This window comes from Onychomys torridus, chromosome 23 (genome assembly GCF_903995425.1).
Source record: "Onychomys torridus chromosome 23, mOncTor1.1, whole genome shotgun sequence".
NCBI lineage: Eukaryota > Metazoa > Chordata > Mammalia > Rodentia > Cricetidae > Onychomys > Onychomys torridus.
In genome coordinates, this window is record NC_050465.1 from 66,867,472 (window position 1) to 66,894,064 (window position 26,593).

General features: G+C 40.8%; 1 protein-coding gene across 1 annotated transcript in view; it reads left to right on the plus strand.

Moving 5' to 3' along the window:
- The first annotated feature begins 12,875 nt into the window (after window positions 1-12,875).
- Daw1 (dynein assembly factor with WD repeats 1) overlaps window positions 12,876-26,593 on the plus strand; it is a 50,646-nt gene continuing 36,928 nt past the window's right edge. Inside the window, exons 1-2 of the mRNA XM_036173457.1 lie at window positions 12,876-12,952; window positions 24,511-24,583. Coding sequence (XP_036029350.1) covers window positions 12,913-12,952; window positions 24,511-24,583 — 113 coding nt within the window. The 5' untranslated portion in view covers window positions 12,876-12,912. The remainder of the gene's footprint in view (window positions 12,953-24,510; window positions 24,584-26,593) is intronic.

The following is a 26,593-nucleotide window of genomic DNA, read 5'->3' on the forward strand; positions in this document are numbered from 1 at the left end:
TTCCATTTCTCTGACCTGAACAGCTCTAGCTTTCTAGAAATTTGGTTAAAAAATAGCCCAAACATAGGCTTGGACACTCTTTTGCCTTTTCTTTGGTATAGTTCATAGAGAGCCTGCATGGTCTGGTCACAGTGGAAACCTGAGCAAGCATGGCTAGGAAGTTTAGTTTGGTTTTTCAGTTCCAGCTTGCGGTAAAGGCCAGAGACAAAGTGGCTGAAATGGACTCCACAGAGCCAATGGTTACTCTCTCCTCCCACCACACCATCAATTACTAGACCTCCATATTCAATCTGCTCTCTTTTGTAGATTGCAAGTCATAGCAAAAGCAATTATAAAAATGCTCCATGGTTGTTATGAAACCACCTGTCATGAAAATGAGAACACACGCAATATTTTTTCCCAAACAAAGACCCTGGTCGTTATCAGTGGCAACACTCATCTCTGGGCATCATTGTTTCTTCCTATCACAGTTGTTATATTTTTAACTTGTGGATAAAGTTATGAACTTACATGCCACCAACAATTCCCCATGTAAGAGAGGGGAAAGGGATAGAGAGAATAAAATGATATACAAAGAAATACTTCAGCTACAACAATGACCATCAATGACTTTGCAACTGACCATCAGTTTTAATTAGAATGTATTCTTCATATGCTTCCCGTTCCATTGTCAATTCTGCCTCAGCTATCCATCTCCTGGCTTAGGGTCTATAGTCACAAGGTAATTCAAATCTTTTTTTTTTTTTTTTTTTTTTTTGTGGAGCTGAGGATCGAGCCCAGGGCCTTGCGCTTGCTAGGCAAGCACTCTACCACTGAGCTAAATCCCCAACCCTGGTAATTCAAATCTTAATTAGTGGAGGGCATGAAGCTTAGTGAGGACTTTGATCTAGTACCCACTGTCTTCCTATCACAAGAATGCCATCCCTTGGAAAATCTAGGTTTGAGGAATAGTCTCTCATTTTAACAGGAACCCATTTCTCCTTGATAGTATAATCTTTCCAGTCACTGTGGTAACCCCTCTTTTTGTTATATTTACACAGGGACATAAACAACCCCGAAATCGCCAAAGGGAAGTCTTTGGCTAGGAGAACATACTTACAATGTTTGGCTAATTTCGTCCTTGGGAATCTCAAATTTCCAAGGAAAGGGAAAGATGGTTGAAAAGATAACAATAAAAACCCCTTTTTCAGAGATGCCAAAACCATATTCATTCTTTGGATCTCTGTGTTCTATCTACAAAGACTTTGCACTCAATATAGTTTGTAGTTCAGAGCAAATAATCATATCAGGGCAACAAAGTGCTATTTTCCATCCAACTCTGCAACTACGTACTCTGTCACTTATAAGCCATGCAATGTCTTGGCAAGAGGAAGAAGTCTTTTGAATGCCTTTATTCTTGGGCATGGACATGACGTTCATGTTGAGAAGCAATATTCCTTTGACATTGTGATTATGGATAAAGCAGCCTGTGTTTCATGAAGGAACAGAAGGAATGTTCTTATCCATATTTACTGTTTTCCAAGGGGTTGGGGATTTAGCTCAATGGTAGAGCGCTTGCCTAGCAAGTACAAGGCCCTGGGTTTAGTCCTCAGCTCCAGCAAAAAAACAAAAACAAAAACAAAAACAAACACCCCCCCCAAAAAAACCCTCCATATTTACTGTTCTCCACTGAGCACAGTCTTTTCCTTCCTCAATGGTCGGCCATTTCTTTTTCACAGAATCAGCCTGGCCTTTCAGGATGCAATACACAATTAGGATTTCAGGTTGGTTTCTGTTGAAGGTGGCCTGAACATTCAGCAACCAATATGCACTTCACCTCAGTGACAACAGGTCAGCCTTGCTGAGAGGGACTTCTCTTTAGCCATCCATGTCTTCCTCCCTCCCTGCCTCAAGAGCCAAACTTATGCATGACCCTCAAGAGTTCAAAATGGAGTTGATGGGGAGGAGGTTGACGGGTCTCTCCACTATGGGTTTCTTTTTCTGTTGATTATTGGGAATATTCATAGAGCTTAGGATGTAGCTCAGTGGTATAATGTTTACATAGTGTGTATGAGGCTATGAGGTCAACTCCTAATAAGGAAACCAGAGAACAATCCCCCACCACACACAAAACCATTGTTTATAAGCTCCATTCCCATGGAGACCTTTGGGGGACGTTCTCCTAGGACAGAGTTCCTCTGGCTGGGACTGTAACTTCATAGCCATCTACTCACCACATATGGGGACATATTTAATATACATTTGATTATATTTCCTACTACAACTAACTGAGCTCCCCATTAGGGGAAAACTGTATGTGGAAGAAACAATGTTAGTGTCTCCAGATGGGTGTATTAGGGAGCTTAAATTTTAATTTTGTTTACCTAGTGACTTGTGCATCAGGGTTTTCTTTGATTAGATTGTTAGATGCTGCTCTTCCCATTTAGTTTGTCAAGGGCAGAGGATTAGTTTCAATCAGGTCTCTGTAATAAACTAACAACTATTTTTAAAAGAAGAGCTACTCAAGGCACAGGAGATGGTTCACTTCCAACCATAGGTTTCAAGCTGCAGCTCTTCTGTGAAGGCTTGCCAGAAGGTTTTACACCATGTTCTGTGAAGCTGGAGACCTTTGGACTCACAAGTGTAAGTGACAGAATGGTCACTTGCATTTCTTCCTGGAACAGATGCAAATTCTTCTTATACTTACCTCTGTTCATTGATTCACAAGTTTACTCAGTAGGCGATATGCAACATTTTGCCTCGATTAGTTTTTGTTTCCTAATGAGATGGGATTCATTCTGCATTGTATTTTTCTACTTTCAGTTACTGACAAGTCCAAGGACATTAGTCTTCTAGAAATGTCAGTGAAGTGGCAGGCCCTCTTTGTGTTCATATCATCTTATCAGCACAGTGACATCACAGAGAAGTAGCATGGCTGCTGAGATGACCCGAATCCCTGAACCTGAGAACTCTCTGCATCTCTTTCTGTACTGGTCACTGACTCCAAACACCTAGTACCATCCCCAGACTCTGCTGTTTGAGAGTTTGTTGCTTCTACTCACCTATCTTACCAATGAACAACTTGTGCTTAAAACAGGGAAACACAAGTTTTCTAAACTGCTGAACAGTCAGAGGAGCAGAATTTGGAAAAAAACAAAAAACAGCTAGAATCAGGTTTGTCACCAGCTCTGCTGTGAGCAGGAGCAGGGAGCCAGGATATCAGCAAGTAGCTGATGGCTATGGGACCATGGAATCGCTGGTGTTCTGATGGCCTTTGCTTTGTTTCCCATCTGTGAAGTCAGTAGTTTAGATGCACAGGGCCCCGTGAAACTGCTGCAGAAACCACATGGCTGCATGACAGAGTGACAGCATGGGATGTGCCTCTTTCCAGTACTTCTGTTTTCAAAGGACAAAGGTGTCACTTGCTGCTGGAAGTCAAGCCATGTATTGCACCTGGGCTGTGAGGATGCATGCACTCTGCCACAGGCACTAGGCCATCTCTAATGGGGATGAAATAGGGTCCAGGGAGCTAACCCCCCAGGCAGCCGAAATGACCATGTAAGTGTTATAGAAAATAAAGGTCTTTTAGGGTGATTAACTATGAGACAGCAGAGACAGAAGAGTCCAGGAAGATGCTGAAGAAGAGCTGGTGAGGCGGAGGGATTGTTATAGGTGTAGAGTTAGAGGCAGATATATGGACTAAAACTGAGAGGAAGGGAGATCAGAAAGAAGCCAAAATGTGTTAGAAAGGAAAGGGACAGAAGTGGAACCAGAGATAGGCAAGACTGAAAACATTTGGAATCCTGGTTTTAGCAGAGTCCAAGCATATGCTCAGTCTGTTGCTCACAGCTATCCAGGAATGATACTATTCTATATGGCTGCACGGTCCATGGGACATAAGGCTTGGTCCAGTCATGACAGAGCAACAATAAGCACAGACCCAGGTCCTCAAATGTCACCTTTTGTAAATATTCTCATGGTAAACAAATTGAAATAAAGGGAGGCTGATTTTCCCTTTTCTGACTGAAAATACTGCTTTTTAGTAACCGCGTAGTTGGTTCAGTTCCTGTCATTGAGATTCTGGCTGAGATATGCCAGAGCTGTTATTATCTTGAACTTTATCATAAATTAGAAAGAGTGTGCTGCAGGGACTGTGTGGTGTTGAGTTCTACACAGACACATGTAGAGAAGCAATAGCTGCAGGTCTTTTTCATGGTAAAAAGGTTACATTCTTGGAAACAAAGTTATAAGCAAAAAGTTTTTTTTTCATTTTTAGTTAAAAATATAGACTAAAAGTCAAGCAAGAAAGTTGGCAAAATAAAAGAACTACTTAAAAGTTATAAATTCAGGAAGGAATATGCTTGTATTTTTTTTTCAATCTTTTAAGGCATCAGGTTTTCATCTATAAGATGGGGACAGCAAACTTTGAAAAAGATTTGAGAATATTAGATTATGCCATAATTTGTGTCATGCACTTAGCCTAATGTCTGGCACACAGTAGGTTCTTAATAACTATTGCCTTTCATAATAACTTGTATTATTAGCATATTTGTCTTTTGTGGGGCTACTTAAACCATAACTTTAATTTTATATTAATGCAAGTATCAGCATTTAATCATATTTTCAAGACTGGTTATAATTTTTGTCATTCAAATATATTAAAATATGGCTAAGAACACATTAGGAACAGTTAAGGAAATTTAAATGCAGTAGAAAATGACAGCTGAATCTAGTTCACAAATTTTAAAACTCTTTAAAATGTACTTTATTTTTAGTTGATACCTAATTATTGTAGATTTTTGTGGAGTACAGTGTCATTTCAACCTGTATGCAGCATGGTGAAAGATTTTTTCAAAACAAAGACAGGGATACCTTCAGACTACATTAATTTTAGTAAATAAATGCATAATTTTTAAAATTTATTCTTCTCTCATACAATACATCCTGACTACATTTTCCTCTCTACCCACTCCTCCAGTTCTACTTCCCCACTTTCCCTCTCCCCAGATCCACTCCACCTCTGTTTCCCTTCAAAACGGGTAGGCCACCCAAGGATAACAACTGAACACAACACAGTGAGATGCAATAAAACTAGACACAACACCCTCACATCAGGGCTGGGTGAAGCAACCCAGTAGGAGGAAAAGGGTCCCAAGAGTCAGAGACACCCCTACTCCCTCTGTTAGGAGTCCTACAAAATTACCAAGCTAAATAACCACAATATACATGCAGAAAAGGAAAAAGCCCATCTGTTCTTATAGGGTTTTGTTATATACACAGAATTACCTTTAAAGACAGGTTTCACGAAGTTAAAAGGAATGGGTTTACTCCACTCAGTACCCTTTGGTCTGACCTAGCCAAGGTTTTCCAAAGGAAAACAGCAGCATTCAAATAGAACCATGTACGCTGCTGCCCCCTACTGTCATGGAACTACTTATCACATGCAGAACTTTTCCCAGATGGCAAAATTCCTTCAGTGATAATTTATTGTGAATGGGTGTTTATTTTGATAAACTTTGCATGCCAAGACATACTTAAGAGTTAAAGCATTTGGTTATAGAAGGGGGTAGCTGAAGTAAGACTTCAAGAATAATGTTCTTAATGTCTAGAACTTGGATACAGTGTACTGCATGTAGGTCATCAACTCTTAAAGTCCTCCCATGAAGCAGGAAGGATTATTATTCTCCCTTTAAGTGGAAGCAACTGACCTTTTAAAAGTTACTGTGTTAATATCTGGTGGAATTGAAACTCAAATACCGAACTCCTCTGATTCATGTTTGTGTCCTCTGATATGCACGCTGTGTCCCTAAGGAGGATGCTTTCTAATAGCAGGGGTCTGACTCTCAGCAATTCTAGCCTAGTCACACATTACAACACATTTTCCACACGTGTCCTTTGTTGAAAGAAAATACAGATGCCTTTCTCACTTACAAGGAGGCTGTATTCTAATGAACCCATTCACACTGAGACTGCTTCCACTGAGCACTGCAGCTTAGCAATATTGTATCTTGGTGCTTGTTCTATATAGTTCATTGATTCCAGCATAGAATATCTGGATAAAGATTAAAATTCAAAATCCAAGTATATGATTCTACTGAGTATGTATTGCTCCTACAACTAACACAAAGTCAAAAAATTGAAAAATTCTAAGTTGAACTATCTTAAGTAAGAGACCACTGCACACTAGAGTGGTTTGGCATATGGCCCAAATAAGGCAATGTGCAAGGGCCTCATTTCTAGGAGTGGTAGCCTAGGGAGACCTCCTGAGAACCAGTGCCTCAGCTCCCTGCTAGGCCACGTGGCTGGGAACTCTAATTAGCTTAGAAAACCCTGCCAGGGAGGATAGGCAGAGTAAAGGCTAGCTTACTGAGCTCTAATCTCCCTACTGTGAAGATATCCTCACCCTGGAGGTCCTGGAAATGTGAAGTCTTAACCTTTACCACAAGAGGCACATCATTGGCAACCATAGCAAAGGCTCTTTCCTCCAGCAAGACAAAAGACACCCCAAAACTGCTTCCAGCCCATCCCCTTCCAACCATGCCATCTCCAGCAGCCCAGTAGCATGTTTAGATGATGACCAATTATCTGGGTGTGGTGGAGGAAGGGAGGGAGACACCTTGTCAAGGCTACATGTAGGAGGGCAAGGTCGCAGAACTTCACTGAAATTTTGGGATCCCAGATGGGAACAAAAGAATAATGTGTAAGGTCCCTAAGGTGATAATGAACTTTCAAAAGCCCCACAAAGAAAATTTCATGTCTTGCCAATATGGGCAGATATTGAACAGAAGTGACAACCTGCCACAGACTCAAGTGGGATTCTTCTTCTTTTTTTTTCCTATGGAGCTGGAAACTTGACACACTTGAAAGACCACTGGACCCTGGAGTGGAGTGTGAGAATTACTACAATTTGCATAGCTCCTTAAAGGATCATGTGGTGAGGTTCCCATCTACAGTGTGGATATCTGAGTGATGGTGTAGACATAAGAAAGTTTGATGGACAGAGGCAAACAGTTTCGTCTGGACCATCTGTAAGTATACCCCGTGAAAGGAGGAGTGCTGGTAACTGTCTGGCAATGATGTGGGTGAATTTAGCAAGCCTGGTCACTTCCCAGGGTAGAACGCAAAAAGGTGTAGGAATACCAACAAGCACCACGAGAGGCTCCCAGTGCAACACGTGGCCAACCCTGCCCGTACATGGCATGCGAAAAAAAAGCTTCATTACCAGTAGTCCAGCTTCTATTTGGTGTTACTTGGTGTCCTGGTAAGAAAACCCTTAGCGACCTTCTGGGGCTGGATTTCTATGCTGAAGTTAGAATTGGGAATATATTTTTATAGACCTTTTGGATCTTCTAGTGCCTAGAAAACTTGAATCCAAGGTAGTGGAGCAAGTAAGGAGAGAAAAGAAACAGGCCATTGTGGTCAAGGATGTGATAAGGGCCCATTAGATGAACTAGATGACAGGATTCAGTCCCACTAGCAGAAGATAGAAGAAATTCATGGTACACACACACACACACACACACACACACACACACACACACACAGGGGTGGGGGCAAACAATAAAGAATAAAATTAGTTGAAAGAAAGGAAAAAAAGAAATTTAAATGTAATGGAGCTTTCAACATGAAGTGACTGAGGAATGAATTGTGGGTCATACCTGAAAGCATCCAGACTGGTTGTCTATGTGAGGGCTTGAAGAGAGAATGGCAGAGCAGGGATGTTATGGGATGTGTGATGTGCAACCCACATGCACGATATTCTGGGAAGGATATTGAATTGAACATGTCAAAAAGATGATTCTAGTCTGATAATGCTTTAAGCAGATGATGATGAGGAGGAGGTTTATTGGGTGTCAGGAATAAGGATAAAATCCCAGGGCAGGAATAAGCAGGCTGTGGGATGTGAGTGCTGAATGGGATGGAAGAAAGTCATTTAGAGTTGGGTAACCAAAGGTAAGCCAGTTAAAGAACCTGCTTCATCAAAGTCAGGGTGAGAGGTCTGGAAGTGTAGTTTTCTAGCCAGCAATCCATGTTAAAAAAAACCAAAACATTTCTTAATATCTTATGAAACACACAAATACGTTAAGAGGGCAGAATCACAGACTCATAGAATTGTGAGGGGAATTTCATCTATTTCTGTCTCTGAGTCAGTTTGGCACTAAGTCCTATAACTTGGCAGCTGGTCACAGTGTGCCAGTGAGAACATTTCTGGGGCTTGGAAATTCTCTGAGCTTCAGAGGCAGCCGGAGTTAGCTTGTCATCTCCGTAGCGCCTTCCTGCATCAAGAAAGTTAGCTAGGAGGAATGACATTTCTACGTCAGAAACAGCTTGACCTCTCCATGTTCTGTGTCTGAAGTACATGGTGTCTTCAGCCATAGTGGATTACCATCAATTTCTAGCATTGGCAATAGCCTGTAATGTTTAAGAGTTTATGGGACCTCAGTGGCCAACAGCTCTGAAAGAGGTAATTTGTTCCTAGCACTAGACTTTTAATTCTTTTTAGCCTATAAGATTTAGTAGGAACATTGTTGTCCTATTAGGGGAGCAACTTCATTTGAAATATTTTCATATATTTGTTCATCTATAGACAATGCAAATTTTAAAAGAGGAAGTTAATTTTGATCATGGTTTTAGAAGATTCAGTCTTGGAAGGCTCTGTTGCTGTGGGTCTGTGTTGAAGGTAGTACATCCCACTGGGGAGTGTGTGGTGGAGCCAAGCTGTCCACCTCATGGCTAAGACTCCAAAGAGAGGAAAGAAAGGATTGGCTCCCTCTATCCACGTCCAGAGCATACCATAACCTAAGTATGACTCATTTCAAATCCTCCTGAACACTGATTCCTTTGCAATGTTCTTCAGGAGGAGATACCACTAACAGTAACACATCCAGCTTTACCAGCTACTTCATGCCTATTTACTGAATGACTCTGTGGATTCTTAGTGTTGATTTTCAAATTCCAGGTAAGAGAAGATGTTTTTGCATCCTTCTATGGGCGTGCAAGCAGTATGAGAAGAGGTAAAGTGCTGTGAAATACCATGCACAACAGCGCGAAGCAGGCCCTCTACTCTTAGTCCCAGTGCAGTAAGGCCAACTCTAGTTTCCATGCATAGCTCATCCTCCCCTGTCCGGCTTGTAACATCCACACATTTTCTTCCTCTCCAGCATATGGAAGTCGTCTTTTATGTACTGTTCCCACTGAAGACCCAATGGTACAGACCTCTGGTTGATGCTGTGATTTTCCCAAGGAGGGTCCCAATGGATTCCACAAAGTCCAGCTGTAGATGGAAGCCATATTCCCACTCCCCTCTGTGCATCCTCAGTGCTGAATCTAGACCCTTGCTGCCTAGTCTGACTTCTCCCCTCTGTCTCCTTGCCTTTCTCTGCCTCTATTGCTTTGAGGAGCTGCCCTCTCCCTTTTTTTTTACCTTCCTGGTGACTTTATCACTCTCTCATCTGTGTCCACTGGCCTTTGCCAATTACTAGAATATCTGGAGCAACATTATGTAAAGAATTCCAATTTCTTTCCATGTATTTTTAGGGTCTCATTTATATTTGAGGATATGAAAATAAAGTTCCTGTCTGTGGTGGTTTAAGAAGATATATTCTATTGTCTACAGCATTTGATTACTTGGTCTCCAGTTGGTGGTTCTGTTTGGGAGGCTTTGGAGGAGGTATGGCACTGGGTGGGGGGATTTGAGAGTTTAAAGAATCCTGCAAGTTTCTAAGCTTCTACTCTCTCTCTCTCTCTTTTTTTTCATCCATCATTTTTGGTTTGTGCTGCCCATGTATTCTTGGATGTGCAGGCTTCCACTGGAGCATGGTTGAGTTACCAGGGGCAGCATTCTGAAAGAAAACAGATTCTCCCTTTATCAGCAGCTATTTATTGCAAATAGTTCCTTAACTAGAATGGGACTTTACCTCTGTCTCCCTACTCCATGGGGTTTTGGTCTGACTTGAGCTTGTATGGGGCTGTCATGATCTCTCTGAGTTCTTATGTATTCATTGTTTTCAGAGGACACTATTTCTCTGTATTCACCCACTGCTTCTGGCTCTTAATACCTCTCTGCCCATCCTCTACAATGATACCATGAACCATGAGAGGAAGGAGTATGATATAAATGCCCCATTTAGGGCCAAACATTCTGTAGTCTCTTATTCTCTTCACCTTAGACAGTCGTGGGTTTCTGTATTACTAACCATGAACTACAAATGGAAGCTCTTCTGATGATGGCAAAGAGACACATTAATCTATGGGTATAATTACGAGTCATTAGGAGTCCATTCAAATCTTTATCTACTTATCATAATAATAAGAGTAGATTGTTCTATTGATGAATAGATTGATGACCTGTGTAGCCACAGGTTCTTGGCCTGGTAACTGCACTGGGGTATAGGTTTTATATTGTGGAGCAGGCCATACACCAATCATAGTGTTGCTGGTTACTCACATGTTGTTCATACCACTAATGCACCAGTGGGCATCTCTGGCCAGGACAGATGTTACTGTAGCTCACAGGGTGGGTGGCTGGGTAAGATTAATGATCACTTTTATTTTCTATTTCCCTGACCCATAGAAAACAATCTCTCATGATTCAGGAGGCAGGAAGTCTGAGCTCAGGGCAACACTCCAGTTAGTTCTGGTGAGTCTCTTTTCTAGGTTTTAGACTATTAACAGCCCACTATATCCTCATATAGAAAGGGGATTAAAGAACTTTCTGCAGCCCCCCTTTATAAGAGCTTCACCCCCGGGACCTAAGTAGCTCCCCAAACCCCATTTCCTATACCATCCCATTTGGGTAAGAATTTGAACATGTGAAATTTGGGGGCAGTGGAAGAGATTGTTAGTCAACTGCAGGGAAGAGACCCAGAATCAAACACTACATTGTGTAAGTCCCTGTGAATGTCAACTAGTCATCTAGTGAGGAATTGTACAAAACCACAGAGGGTTCCATTCATGAAGAGCAATAATGTAGCCCTGTGAGGAAGTTATGCTCAGCCTGCACTGTGATGGGGACCATCACCTGGGCATTGTGTGTATTTTTTTTTTTTTTTTTTTTTGTGAATTGCTCATAACACATGCACTGGAGATGAAAGAATTCCTCACACAGGTGGCAAGGATGGTGCTGTGGCTTCTGGCAATGAGTAAGTGATGAGTCAGCTTTAACCTCAAGTTAGGCCAAAGCCAAGAGAGTTCTGAGGCTGCTCAACTCTCTACTTGCTCCTTTCTGAATCACCTTTTTGTTTGTACACAATTCTATTGTCTTCTAGGAAAAGGGCTTGGCTATTTGACAAGAGTTCTGGGTTGTAAAATTAGGACCCTAATATCCCTCTGTGTATAAGAGGACCTTGAAGGAACTACTTGGGCTTTGGAAACTGAATGGAAGTTAGTGTGTACATTTCTGAAAAATTATTCTCATCCAAAGACCAATGCAAGGCCTGTTCCCCCGCCCCTCCAACTTCCCTGCCCCGAGGTATTAGCCCTTGGGAGACCGAGCTTCAACTCCAAGGGTATGTTATCACTTGGGTCAGAAGAAGTATGTATTGAGGGCTTGGACTCCAATATGCAGTGGTGTTCAGAGGTGGTGTCTTTTTGAGGTGACTCTAACTTCATCAGTAGACTGGCCATTGTCACAATTAAGTCACAGCTTAATTGTCTATTGGGAATTAATGGCAGCTTAAGGAATTGGTGCCTACTTCAAAGAAGTATAGCATTTAGGGGTTCTCTTAATTTATCCCTCCCCCCGCCCCTTGTTTTTGCTTCCTGGCCACCAAGAGGTGTGAGTAGCCTCCTCCAGCATATTCCAGGATTTCCCAAGGATAGACCCCAAAGTGACAGAGCCAACCATAGACTCCAACCTCCAAAACCCCCCATCCCAAAACAAGCCCTTCAGCCTTCAAGTCGAGTTCTTTCGGGTGTTTTATTACAGTGACAGAAAGCCAGTGAAGAATGAGAGATACTTCCTCCTGGGTTTCATCAAGTCATGCATTTCAGGCAGGACTTCCAGAATTGTGATCTCTTTGGTGTACTGTGACAAGCGAGTATGGGATGTTAGTGTGTCTCAGTACTGTTGAAGGTGACTTGGATGACATGGTTTCAATGCTGTCCACCAGCTTTCTCCACAGTGAAGTTGTTTTTCCAAAAGTCATGTTTGCAAATGGCAAGTGCGGAAGCAATTACATAGGTGAACACCACCTACCACACAGACTTCCTCATTTCTAGAAAGGAAGATTTTCATCTCTTTCCTTCGCATCCCCTCCCCAGGTTTGAGGCTTGTAATGACTGGTAGAATAGTAGTGTAGGAAGAGGCAGAAGGTCACATGTATGTCTGTTTGACAGTGTGTGACATTTCCAGCTGAAGGTGCGTGTTGCTCGATTCTACCAGGCTTGCTTGCATTTATCAGCAAAACTCCTTCGGTCAACTTTCTTTCCGATTTCCCGAGCAAGTAGTCTTGGTAGGTTTGTCTTTTTAAAATCTTACAAGATTGTTATATTTAGCTTTTTTAACAAAGAAAGGAAAGAGAAAGCGTCAGCTTAGAGGCTTTGGCAGGCGGCAGAATACTAATCCAATAGTTTCTTAAAACTGCATAACTTTATTTGGTCTTTATTTGAAACTGTATGGACATTTTCTTTTCCACAATAGCAATTATTTTTCTTTCACCCTAAAAGGAGCTAAAATAAACGAGTGTATTCAGCAAAAAAATTTCAACAGCTGAAGGATGAATTCTTTCCCATGAGGTAGACTAGCGCCACCCCCGGAACACTGGCTACTCTGTGACAACCCGCCGCAGCCAGTCCAGCTTTCCAAGCTCCGGACAAGCCCCGGCCGGGTTCCCCAAAGGCTGTGCCAAAACACTTGCGCATGCGCCTCAGCGACCCACTACTGTTTGTCCGTTTCCATGGCTACGAAGCCCATCAGCGTGGACGAGTAAGAAAATGAAGCTCAAGAGCCTCTTGCTTCGGTATTACCCACCAGGTACGGAGTTTCCACGCGTGGACCCTGGATTCCCAGACTGCGACGGTGTGGGACGGAGGAGGGGGCGGGAACTTGGGGAACAGGACATCGAGGTCCTGTTGGTGTGACCGAGTAGGACAGGAAGCCAAAGCTCTCCAGTCTGGGCCTCCTACCCTTTCACATGCCCGCTGTTCCTCAAAATCCTTTAAGTGATTCTCCGAGGAAGTCCTTAAACTTTTAAAACGCTTTCTAGTAACTCACGAGCCTGAGGAGGGTTGGGCTGGAGGGGTAGAGAATAGTGACGTCTTGGGATAGAGTTTTCTCAAACACAAGAGGTGAATCTTCTGCTATTTTAAACTCTTAATGACCAAGTGTAAGTGAAGGAAGCGTGAAAAGAAAAAATGCACAATCAACCGAGCATGTTACCTTTGTTACGCAGTCCAGTCTGCCGCATCAAGAGAATTTATATGCTTTGTACACCTCGCCGTACGAGTTTAAAGGTCAGAGTCCTTGATGCTGACGTGGTGATTATGAAATATGCTCACGAAATGCTGCTGTTTTAGAGTAGGCTATTCTTTTCTGGTGGTCACATGTTATAGATTGGATGGTGGGGGGAACACAGTCACCATCAGGAGTAAATGAAATACAACTTGTTGTGTACAAAATAGGAGGAAGAGAAAGGAGTGGTGGGTGCACATCTTCAATCCCAGCCCCAGGGAGGCAGAAGCAGGCGGATCTCTGAGTTCTAGGCTAGCCTGGTCTACAAAGTGAGTTCTAGGACAGCTACAGCTGTTACACAGAAAAACTGTCTTGAAAACCAAACCAATCAACCAAACAAGCAAACAAACAAACAAACAAAAAAAAACCAAAACAACAACAAATCAGGAGGAAAACGCCCAGCTTCTTACTAGGAACTCAAAAATTAAAAAAAAAAGGGTCAAGGAGAAGCCTCAATGGGTAAAAATACTTGTGGCCAAGCCTGATGATCTGAGTTCAGTGTTCAGTCTAATGTGGACAAAGAGGGAACTGCCTCCCCGAAGTTATCCTGTGACCTGAGTACATGTACTATGGAATATATGCACGTTTTCACGTAACATAAATAATGAGTGCAGTTGAAATAGCAAATAAAATGAAATATGTAAATGAAAGTCTTCAACACTTGGGCTCCGAATAACTGGTAAACACAGGTGCTGAATGGCACATTTGAGTAAAGAAACTGCAAAAATTTCGGAGGAGAGCTAATTCACTTTGTATAGTTTAACCAAGAAAGTTTTATGGATGTGAGCTAGAAGAATTTCAGGACAGCGATCTCATTTTCCTCAGCAATGCAGCCAACATTTCAGTTAATAATTCTAACAAAAATATCTAATAGACATGGTGTCATTATTCCTTTCTTGGAGGGCATCCTGATTTTGCTGTTTTTACAGTTTGTCCAGTGTCAGCAGATATCTTCAACTGTCTCTTTTTTTCTTGCCCAGTTTATTTTTTTTCCTGCAGAAGCCACATGTCCATCCTTTATTTCTCCCTTGCCACCACTCACTGCCTCTTTCTGCTTGCTCTTTTCCATCTGTCAACACATTCTATCACCTCTACTTCTAAAATATTTCATGACTCCACTAGTTCGCCCTTCTTTGTATCACACAGTTTTCTTGGCTCAGCATCCATTCCATCTGCTGGCATAGCCTGACTCTTGATTCAGGCATCTGCCATCTCTTGTTGGGAAACTTCAATGTCTTGGTTTTCACTCTATTTACTGTTTGCCTGTAGAATCTGAAGCAAACGTCCCCAGTAGTCTCCCATTATGGTCCTGTTAGGCTCAGAATAAAATATGCAGTCTGAAAGAATTGGCTCAGCCTGCTCTGTTGACTTTAGAACTTTACTCTCTACCCTGTCTATACTTTAGACCTCTGAACTAGTCTTCCAAAACTTAGAAGAGGGCCTGTGCTGTGAAATAATGCTTTTGTACACTGGTTTAGTAAAACACTGATTGGCCAGTAGCCAGGGAGGAAGTGTAGGTGGGATAAGCAGACAAGGAGAATTCTGGGAAGAGGAAGGCTGAGTGAGGAGATGCCAGTTGGCCACTGAGGGAGCAGCATGTAATGGCACACAGTTAAAGCCACAGAACATGTGGTGACATATAGATTAACAGAAATGGGGTGAGTTTAAGTGTAAGAGCTAGTCAGTAATAAGCTTGAGGTAATGGCCAAGCAGTTATAATAATGTAAGCTTCTGAGTGATCATTTTGTAAGTGGGCCGTGGGACTGCTGGGGCTTGGCGGGACCGAAGAAAACTTCCAGCTACAGGCCTGTCACTCAATGTCCCCTCCCTGGACAAAGGTTCCCCTAGACCTCACAATGGTTAGCCTCTTCACTTTGTTTCAGTTAATGTCATTGACCTGGAGAAAGCCTTCCTTTTCCGTGTCAAAAATACCTTTTACTGACTTACTCTACCCATTTTGTATTTTTGTTGTATTTATCACCAGATGACACTGCTGGCTAGTTGCCACAAACTAGAGTCATGTGGAAAGAGGGAACTTCAGTTGAGCAATTGCCTCCACCACATTAGCCTATAAGCAAGTCCATGAGGCTTTTTCTTCACTATTGATGTAGGAGAGCCCAGGTCATTATGGGTAATGCTAACCCTGGGTAGGTGGTCCTGGGTTGTGTAAGAAAGCAGGCTGAGCAAACCATGGGGAGTTAGCCAGTAGGAACTGTTCCTCCATGGTTCTTGCCTCTGTTACTGCTTGAGTTCCTGCCCTTACTTCTTTCATGGCATTTTCACAGCAACAGGAGTCAAACCAGAACAAAGTCTGGTAAATGATTACCCTACTTGATCCCTTTGCTGTGGAGCTCAGGTTAGGGATGTGGGCTGTGAGGCCTCAATAATCAATTATCAGCACATTAGACATTTTCTGGTTTGACTCCTGTTGCTGTGAAAACGCCATGACCAGAAGCAGCTCTGCAGGGGGAGAGGATTTATTTGGCTTGCACATACCTATTACAGTCTATCAATGAAAGAAGTAAGGGCAGGAACTCTTTCCAGATGACTCTAGTTTGTGCCCCACCGAAAATGTATAATGTGCTGATTATTGAGGCCTCACAGCCCAAATCCCTAACCTGAGCTCTACAGCAAAGGGATCAAGTAGGGTAATCATTTACCAGACTTTGTTCTGGTTTGACTCCTGTTGCTGTGAAAATGCCATGACCAGAAGCAGCTCTGCAGGGGCAAGTGGATTGGGTATATCAAGCTGTCAGTCAGTAGCACCTACCTTCCACTTCTGCTGGCTTTCCAGTTGCGAGCATGGTTTGCCCTGTCCCTTCAGTGTAAACCTACTTTGAGCCACATGCCCTCCAACCTATCTCTTTTCTCTCTTTAGCTCATTTCCTGTTTCACAGTTACCACAGTTACCTGACTCCTGTCTTTTTTCAGGATCCTCACTGACCTCCATGAATCTGAATCCACTGGCTATGGCCCTTAGTAGACAGCAGCACTGGACTCCTGTGGTCACTCTGTCTGGGTTCTCAGATGAATACTCTGCCACTCTTGGATCTCACTTCTCCTCCATCTGCCCTGTTGGCTCCTCTCCTTCTTAGTTTGGAATGCCCCAGACTTCTGACCTTGAACTTATGTCATCTATTTCCACTCATTTGCTGGGCAACTTAAACTCTCCTCAAGGCTGAGAAACCACCCTGAGTAGTCCAGAGCAACCTAACTGCCTGACATCTGCATAGGTACATCCAATGTACACCTCAACATGGGATAAGTTTCTTATGGTCTTTCCTACCTCAGCTGCACCTTTGGTTCCAAACTAGTTCATGACAAAGATTTTGCATTATTCTTATTTCTCACTTCATAACTTGTTGAATGAGTAACTCTGTTGGTTCACACTTTCTTTCCCCATCTATTCATCCACTAATCCATCATCTCTATCTGTTTACCCTTCCATCCATCCATCATCTATCTGATAAAACATTATATCAGTATCACCAGACATTAGAAACCCCATTTCACCTTCATTTCATGATATCAATTCTCTCTGTTGCTATAGCTTCTACTTTGCCCCATGTCAACAGAGCAACCGGCTGACTCTGTTGATATGTCCATCTGACAAAGTCATTGTGTAACTCAAGCTCCCCACACACTTTTGTTCATTTTCAATCTCAAAGTCAAAAGGTCATGCTATCCAACCTTCTGCAGGACCTCATCCTTCTGCCTCTCTGACCCTGATATTTTTTGAGTCTTTCTTTAGCATCACCACCATTTTCTGTGTGCTCTGGACCCACTGGATGTGGTCCTATGTAGAATCCCTGAGACTGATACTAGCTAGCTCTCCCTGGAATAGTTTTTCTGTGGCTGTTTGTGTAATAGGTGTCCCCAAACTTTTAGCACTTTCCTCAAAGGTATATCAAGGGAAGTCTAGATGGCTTCTCTTTCTAAAAGTCCCATCTTCTCAAGGTAGTTCCCAGATAACCCTTTCCTGATTTCTTCTCCCACGCTACCTCAGGGCTATGTCAATCCAACACACTATCTCATCACTATTTTTTTTTTTTTTTTTTTTTTTTTTTTGCTTAACTTTCCTCACAAGATAAGAGTTCTATGAGGGGCTTTGCCTGCTTCGTTTATCTTCTATTTTCAGCAGGTATGTAGAGCTTGGTGCATAAGATATCCACTCACATCTGTTGAATAAGCAAGTCTGATGAGATGGCATGCAAGGATGATGTTGGAATTTCAGCTGAAACAAGAATAGATCAGAGAAATCTGATCTCTGCTTGATTCAGCTCTGACAGCCAGTGTTCTAACAGGAATCTCAGACTTCAGGCAGGCTGCACACTCTGGCTTGCCATTCTTGACTTGATTTTTTTTTTTTAATAGTGAGGCCATATTACTTAGCACAATTAGATATTTGATTTCTAAATTCCAGTCCTGGGGGTGCTATTATATATGCAAGTTTCCCAGACACTACTGAATAGCAAGTGGGTGTTTTTACTAATATTTTCATATGGGAAAAAATGTTTGACATGGAATGTTTCCTATACTCCCTTTATGAGGTCTATATTGAGAACAATTTTGTTTTGCCTTCTAAGGTTTTCATTTTAATCCTCCCCCTTACACGTCTGAAACACCCTACTGTTAGCATATACTAAATCAACCCTGCCCTTACCTAAATACCTGGTGACTAAATGCACATAGCAGGATGTGGCTGACCCAACAAAGACCACTTACTCTCTATGCTGGTCATGTCCACTAGTTCATTAACCAAAAGGTGTTGGCCTTTTGAAGTGTGGGTGCTGATGAGCTTTGCCACCAATGCAGTTATGACAGCCTTTGTCTCCTTTGTTGTTTTGTGTTCAGTTCCTGGCTCTTTGGCCAGGAATGAAATAAACATCCATTAAACTGATTAAGATTACCAGCACTTCAAAGGCTTTACTGTCTGAGTAAAGAACACTAATATTTCGTGATGCATTGCCACAGTATGTGGGAAGAGGCTTCTCCCCACAATGTTTTCAGAACTAGGCTTATGCATAGTAACTTATGACCAGCAGAAGGCGAAGAATGTTGAGAGGTGGAGAAAAATCCCTGAGAAGATGTGGACACTATCAGCACCTTTGTCTGCTCGTTTGTATTCTCTGTAGCTCACGCCACAGCCTTCAGCTCCAGTTGCAACCCAGGAGTGGTGGACAGGATGGACACATTGTCTTGACATAGTGATGCAGCCAAAGGTGCAGGTTTTAGATTTTGTACTTTACTTTCTAGACCCCGCTGTACAACAATTTAATTGATTTTTAGTAGTCAGCCTCAGGGCTTTGGACATCACTCATTTCGATAGAAAAAAGATAAGTAAACAGTGAGTAGAAAAGAGCCGATCAGGCTTTAGATTAAAGTTCATTTGCTAATTTTGAAAATGCATTTTCTTAGGATATTAGATTGTATAATGTGGGGTGTCAGCTTCTATTTTTTTGAATCTTTAAAACACAAATGACCTTATTCCATAGCCAACCCTTACAGCAGTGGTTCTCAACTTTCCTAATCCTATGACCCTTTAATACAGTTCCTCATGTTGTGGTGATTCCCCAACCATACAATTATTTTTCTTGTTACTTCATAACTATAATTTTGTTACTGTTATGAATCATAATGTAAATATCTAGTATGCAGGATTTCCAATATGCAATCCCTGTGGAAAAGTTGTTTGAACTCCAAAGGGGTCATGACCCACAGGTTGAGAATGCTTACCTTACAGCACTTACTAGAAAACATTTTTGAGTGCTTGCTTTCCTCAATAACAGTACACAAGTCCATTTATATATATTATAAAATCCTATAGTCACAGAAAGGGAAAAACATCTTAATGATAATACTGCCTCACATGTAGGTAGGCTTTATATGGTTTAAAATGCTGTATCTTATTTGGGTCAGTTAATCTGGGGGGGCCTTATTCCTTAAGAGTTTATATTCTAACAATGATAACCCTCATAGTTTCTCTTATCTTCAATTTTTAAATATTTATACTTTAAAAATTCATGGGAATATTTATTTAGGCATAAATCTTAAGAAAAAATTAAAGAACTAAGATTGCTCTCATTTTCTGGAAGATGTGATGATCCTGTGACAAAGTCTCTTCATAGAGTTGTATGTGCTGCATTTTCAGGCCTGCTAGCACTCACAATCTTCACTAGTCTAGGAAAATCATATCTTTTATTTTCTCTTATTAACGAGACAGAGGCTTTTATTTTGTTTTGTGTATTTATTCATCATTGTCTGTCCACCCCTCCTCCAAAAAAAGTTAGCCACTCATGCCTTTTGTTCAGTTTTCTTCTTTAAAATCAGGTTTAGAGTTCTTCATACTGAAGAACTTTCCAAGCTGAAATGTTTTCACTGATCATAAATTGTTGCATTAACTCTTTACTGTGCTGGAGCTTATCATTAATTGCAGAAGTCTCCTTCAGAAACTTCATTTTTAGCTGTTGAGTTTCACATACTTAAAGGACTGATTTTGGACACTGAAATATAAATATGTTCTATTACTCAAACCACTTCATATTTTATTATAAATATTATCTCTAATCAACTTGTAGCATATTTTTGTATATGTGTGGCAGATATCTATGCCGTTTTTGAAATCCAACTGATTTTTACATCATTGCTTGTTAAATAACACATTGTTTGCCCATTAATTCTATATGCTGCTCCCCTAACCTTACTCTGAAATGTCAATGTGTAGATAATTCTATCACAGTGATTTATTTTGTATCAGAACTATAGTTTATTGTTCTGCATAGTAGAATAATATGTCAAGTTCCAAATATAAAAATTTCATGATATCAGTTTCATGCATTTATTCGACATCTTTACAATATTGACTTTTGTTTTTCAAAATTGCATTTCTCCACCATCACAGTTTTGGGGCTGCTGTTTAATGGTTCAGATATATCTTGTGTATTTCTCATTGATTTTATATTCAGGCACCCAGAAGCTTCCTTTGCAATTGTAGGTGGGATCTTTCCATTATTTGCGTCTTCATTTGTTAAAATATCTGTATATAATTTATCCAGTTTCAACCTTAGATTTTTAAATGGTTCCTTTAAACTCCCTTCAGTTTATTTCTAGGTCATAGTGTATTTAACTATGTTCTTAAAACATTTTTAAAAATGTGAAGGATTTAAATAAAAACTAGGGACGCAAAGTTGGGAGGGTAGGGAAGCAAGGTGTGCATCTTGGAGGAGTTGGAGAATGGTGGGAATATGTCAAAACATATTATATGACATACTTAAAGGACTAATAAAATGAGAAAAAATGTAATAGCCACATTTTGCCGAAAATTCAATGTGCCAAAGGTTGTCTGTTTCTATTCTAAATAAACAACAATTTTTTTAAAACCTTTTCTGGTTTTAAGTTTATTTTGCAACTGTAGAACCTGAGTCTGATGCCAAATCTTTACTACAACTATCTCCTACAAAGACAAACTATGTCAAGACCAACTATGGCAAATAGTGCCTTAAGTCCAGTCCAGTCATTCTCCTGTGCTAGAAGGTTCTGGGCAGTTCAATCGGTCACTAAAAGCATTCTGAATGCTTTTTCTATTCTAGGGTAGAAACTTCATTACTTAACCGATACTTGGGTGGTCTACAGAGTTTTGCCAAGTTTTGCAAGACTGTATTGAGATGAGTTCCTTCCAAGATTACAACACCAAGAAGGGACCTTAGAGGGGGGCAGGGCTAGGAGGAGAGCATTGCTTGTTTAATGTGAGGGCGGTCACTGACATGTCTGGAACTCAAGAAGCCTATAGTGGGGAGCTATAATTAATTTTTATAATTATAATTAATGGTTAGCATATTGATGACAAAACCATGAGCACAAATGAAAGATAGTAGTTAGATAGATAGATGTTAGATAGGTATAGGTAGATAGGTAGATAGGTAGATAGATAGATAGATAGATAGATAGATAGATAGATAGATAGGGGCAGATAGAGGGACATATAGATAGATAAAGTGAGAAGAGTGCTTGGCCATATATTCAGGTCAAAAGAAACAAAGCCATTGGAGGAGAAAGAGGGAGCACATTCAGAAAAGCCCAAGGAAGTTATATTGGAGGTAGACAGGAATGTGAACTCCAGAACTGGCTACCTTTGAAGTTTCGTGGGTACAAAGGCAGGGAAAGTAATCTAAATAAGCAGTCTGAGGACACATGTCCAACCACATACTGTGTTCCTGTGTTTAGTGAGCATTGCAGTGGTCCTTAGGACAACTATCTGCAGTTGTGTGAGTTGTAGAATGAGGTGTTCCCTCCACCCATCAACTCCTACTGCAGTTGTGTGAGTTGTAGAATGAGGTATTCCCTCCACCCATCAACTCCTACCCCTTGAAGATCATTTTTACTTGACAGATGGACAGAAAACTGACACTTTTCAGGTTTGGGCCACTTGAGAGACACAGTTTCTACTGAAAGCCGCAGGATTTCTTGCCAGCAATAAAACAACAACTTCAGAAAACTAGTTCCCACCATGTGGTCAGCAGTGAGAGTTTTCTGATGACAGATTGGAGATGCTGCTCACAGATGTGGTCACTGGAAGCTGTGTGAGTCTGTGAATAGCAGAAGCCACTCATGATTCAAAGAGTGTTTCCCAGTTATGCCCGGATAAAAATCCATGGAAAGTCTGGATTTTCGTGTATCTGGATATCATAGAACTCACGGAAGTGGTTGTAGTTCTATACTAAATCTATCACTTGATAGTTAAAAGAACTTTTAATTGTTAAGTTTTAATATCATATTAATGAAGAACCAGCATCATTTGGAAAAGCTATTATATGTTACATATGTGTATATGACCATTTTTCCCTTCTATCTCATCCAAAACAGCATATATATGGCAAGAATTTAAATGCAGAAATGGGAATGAGAGAACAGCTGGCTTCAGTTAGGCTGGGTATTGAAGATGCGTGTGAAACTACTGTTCTGATGGTTTTCTTTGGGAAACTCATGGCTGTTTTTTAAATAGTTTACTGTTACGTTAGCATGTTATGAATCTGTTATAAAAACCACTTAGTAAACGCTTAAAAATTCTCAGCTTTAACATGGAAACCATTCCACAATGAAAGCATATTTGTTGTCCCAAGATGTCTGAAAAGTTTCAGAGACTCTTGTGGCCCAGGCTTGAGTTTGGAGGCGTGTGGCATCCAGAGGAAGTACTATGAGGCAGGCAGTGCGTGTGATTAGGATGTGATAAGTTCTTTGCTCTAGTCTCTTATCTCTCTGCTGTGTGGGTTGAGTATATTTCATATCTCAGTCTTCACAGACACACATCATGCCTCTAGTCTTCTTTAAGATTGAGCCAATCCATTAAGATGGCTTCCACAAGTTATTTCCCTTTTTATTTTTTAAACTTTCATTTGATTCTGTTTATTGCCAGAGATTTTTTTCCATTCTTAAAAAAATATTGTAAGTGGATTTGTGGTTGTTGTAGTATTAAAACATGTATTTTTATTAATTCTTTGAAAATTTCATGCATGTATATAATAATGATATTCTTTTTCCACTCCTCCAACTGTTCTCAGATTCACTCACTCCTCAACGTCATGCCTGTTCATACACTCCTGAGTGTAGGGCTATCCCCTGGGACATAGTTTGCCTACCAGGGACCACACTGTTAAATAAAACCGACTCTCGCTCTCCAACATTCATCAGTTCCTCAGCTGGGGATAGGGACTTGTGAGCTCATTTTCTCTCTCAGTGCTAGAATGCTGCCTGGTTCAACCTTGTATAGATCTTATGCCAGCAAATCAGCTGCTGTGAGTTTGTTGAAACATTTATTATTGCTAAGATTTTATTTTTATTTTTAATAATGTGTATGTGTCTGTATGTGAGCATGTGCATGTGAGTTCCAGATGTCTGTGGAGTCTGATTCCTCTGAATCTGGAGTTACAGGTAGTTGGAGGTGCTGGGAACAGAACTGGGATCCTCTGCAGAAATAGTATGCATGCTTAACTGCTGATCCATCTTTCCAGCCCGCATTGAGACACTTTTTAATGATGCTTTCTTTAATGTGTATACCGGGTCATTAAAAAGTCTGATTCATCTCAGCATTGCTTTTTGTTATTGGCCTTTGCTGATTATCAGTATGAGGGGTGTTGTTACTTCAGTGAGGGGCAGGAAAGTACTTCTCCACAGGTTGTGAGTGACTCCCTGGGTCACCCCACCAGACTAGTGATGCCGTTGGCTGGAGGACAAGGAGACACGAGGCATCTCTGGCATTGCTTCAGGGTGCAGTTGTGGACAGGTTTGGTATACCAGGACTTTACTGTTTCTCCTTCTAGGATGGGTGGGATGGGTTGTCCTCCAGTGATCAGCCTCGGGGAAAAGTGCAGGAGGTCCTGGCTGCTGCTGTGTCCCTCTTCCACCAGCACTGGGCCTGCTGTGGGGCACAGGCTAAGCACATCTGGAACTTTGTTGTGCTGCTTCTACCTGCCAGGACCAAGTACACCTAGGACAAGGAAAGCTCAGGGCTTCCACTGTGGCTGCTCTGTGGCCTGGTCACATTTCATCTATCCTCACAAAGCTGAACATGAACAGGAAATGGGGTGTGGCTATAACCTCCCCTGCTCCACAGTGACCCACTTCCATCAAGGAGGCTTTACCTCCTAAAGGTTCCATGACCTTTCTAAAAAGCATCACTGGCTGTGAACCTGTAAGCTGATGGGGGAGAGTTCATATTCAAAGTACAGTACCACACAAGATTGTGGACCAGATTTCAGCTCTAAGGCATCCTAGCATTTGGGAGGCAGATACTAGCAAACCCCAAATGCTCACTGGCAAGCTAGCCTAACCAAACTGATGAGCTTGAGGGACCTTGCTTCGAAAATTAAGTGGAGAATGGTAGATGAATCTACATGACATTGACCTCTGGCTTCCAGATGTGTGCTCATGTAAGAGGTGCACACCCTCTCTAGCACACACACAAACACAGACACAAAACAATTAAGAATCTGAAAAGTAAAAGTTTAAAAAAAAGAACTCAAAGTGCATAAACCTTTCCCTAGCCTTTCTTAAGCACTTTATATCATGCTTGTGTTTTTTTACAGGAATTATGCTGGAATACGAAAAAGGTGGAGAATTAAAGACCAAATCCATAGATTTGCTTGAGCTCAGTCCAAGGTAAGTTAGCCTTGTAATGCAGCATGTACTTCATATCAGAAGCTTGCTCCTATAACTTAACCCATTTCTACTAATCTATAAGTTGCCATATGGCTGTGGCTTACCAGTATTTTCACATCTTTCTTTTCTTGGCGGTTCTGGTGTCTCTTTCCCCTCTGCCTTTCTGCTTCCTCTCTCTCTCTTCAATTTCCCACCTAGCTGTAACCTGACTTGCCGTAGGCCAAATGGCTTTATTTATCAACTAATCAGAGCAACACATATTCACAGAGAACAGAAAGACATCCCACAGCACTTCCCCTTTTCTGTCTAATCAAAAAGAAGGTTTTAACTTTAACATAGTAAAATTACATATAACAAACAGTTATCAAGCAAGAATTATAGTTACAATATCTAGTCTATTTATATTTGGCATAATTAAGAAAAATATTTTTATTATCTATCCTATATTTGTGAGTCTAAAGTTTTATATCTAATTTAACTTTGATCATGACTAAGGAAAGCTATAATTATAACTATTTAGTCTTCAGCTACATCAAAAACCCCAGAAGGATATAGTATTACCTACATAAACAGGAAATACATTATAAGCAACTTCTAAAAATTCTGAAAATGACAGAGACAGTTGCTTGCCTGGACAGTAATCCAAAGTTCCTCTGTAATGTTGGGGCATTCATCTTCAGCCAATAGGTCTAGAGATTTTTAGTCACTTCTTCCTGTGTCCTGTAGAATATTTGGCAGTCTCCTCCGTGAAGCAGGAACCTGAAGAACCATTTTACCTTGCAAAATTCAGTGGTCACCTATCAACAAAAGTTATAGCTGGTCTTCCCAGGACTTGAACATTATCTTCAATTTTCTCAGGATCCCCATAAGACTACCAGCATCCCCTATCAGCACCAAATAGCCTAGAACACAAGCCCACATTCCCAAAAAATGGATTATGAATATTTGTCTTTGTTTAGGGGGCTAGTTACAAATTGTTATTGGTCATAGTCAAGCTCTTTCTACAAGATAAAAGAAAAAGATGATATAGAAATATAGAATATAAATATGATAGGATAGAAGGGTAGATTATTGAATCTACTTTAAAAGAGCAACAACTTGCTTAAAATATTTTATACTGTATGTGTATTTCTACTCTTGCTTAAGATATCATATTTGTACAATTGATTCGAAATTATAATGTATAATTAAGAAATACAGATTAATAATTAGTCATCTATGATAATCACACTTATAGTCATGTTAGTTAAGTTTTCTAGGTATAGAAATATAGATATATTTAAATTAGGTAGGTAATCTTCAAACACTTCAAATACCTACAGAATATGAGACACATCTGCTTCTGGCAGTGCCAATTTTCTTCAAAAAGGAAGATGGGCGTCGAAGACACTCCATATAGTGTTTATATTCTTCTTGGCAAAAATAGTCATTTGGGCAAGAAACTGCTCTTGTCTGAATTGCTGATAGTCTGTGGTATAAACTGGAAACACAGGACCTATAAGAAAATGACCACTGAATTTGCCACAACAAGGTGAAATGGTCCTTCAGTTTCCTGCTTCTCAGAGAAGACTGCTAGACATTCTACATGATACAGAGAGAAGTGACTGAGAGATTCCAAGTCTATAGGCTGAAGATTGATTCCCCAAAGTTGCAGAGGAACTTTGGGTGACTGTCCAGGCAGCCAGCTATCCCTGTCATTGTAGATATTTGGAAGTTGCATACAATGCACTTCCTGTTTACTTAGGTAATATTATATCCTTCTAGGGTCTTTGATGTAGTTGAAGACTAGAGAGTTATAAATTATAATTTTCCTTGCTTATGATAAAAGATAAATTAGATATGAGACTTTAGACTTACAAATATAGGATAGATGATAGAATATTTTCTTTAATTTTGCCAAATAAAAATAGACTAGATATTGTCACAGTAATTCCTACTTGATAACTGTTCTATTATATATAATCTTACTATGTTAAAGTTAAAACCTTCTTTTTGATTAGACAGAAAAGG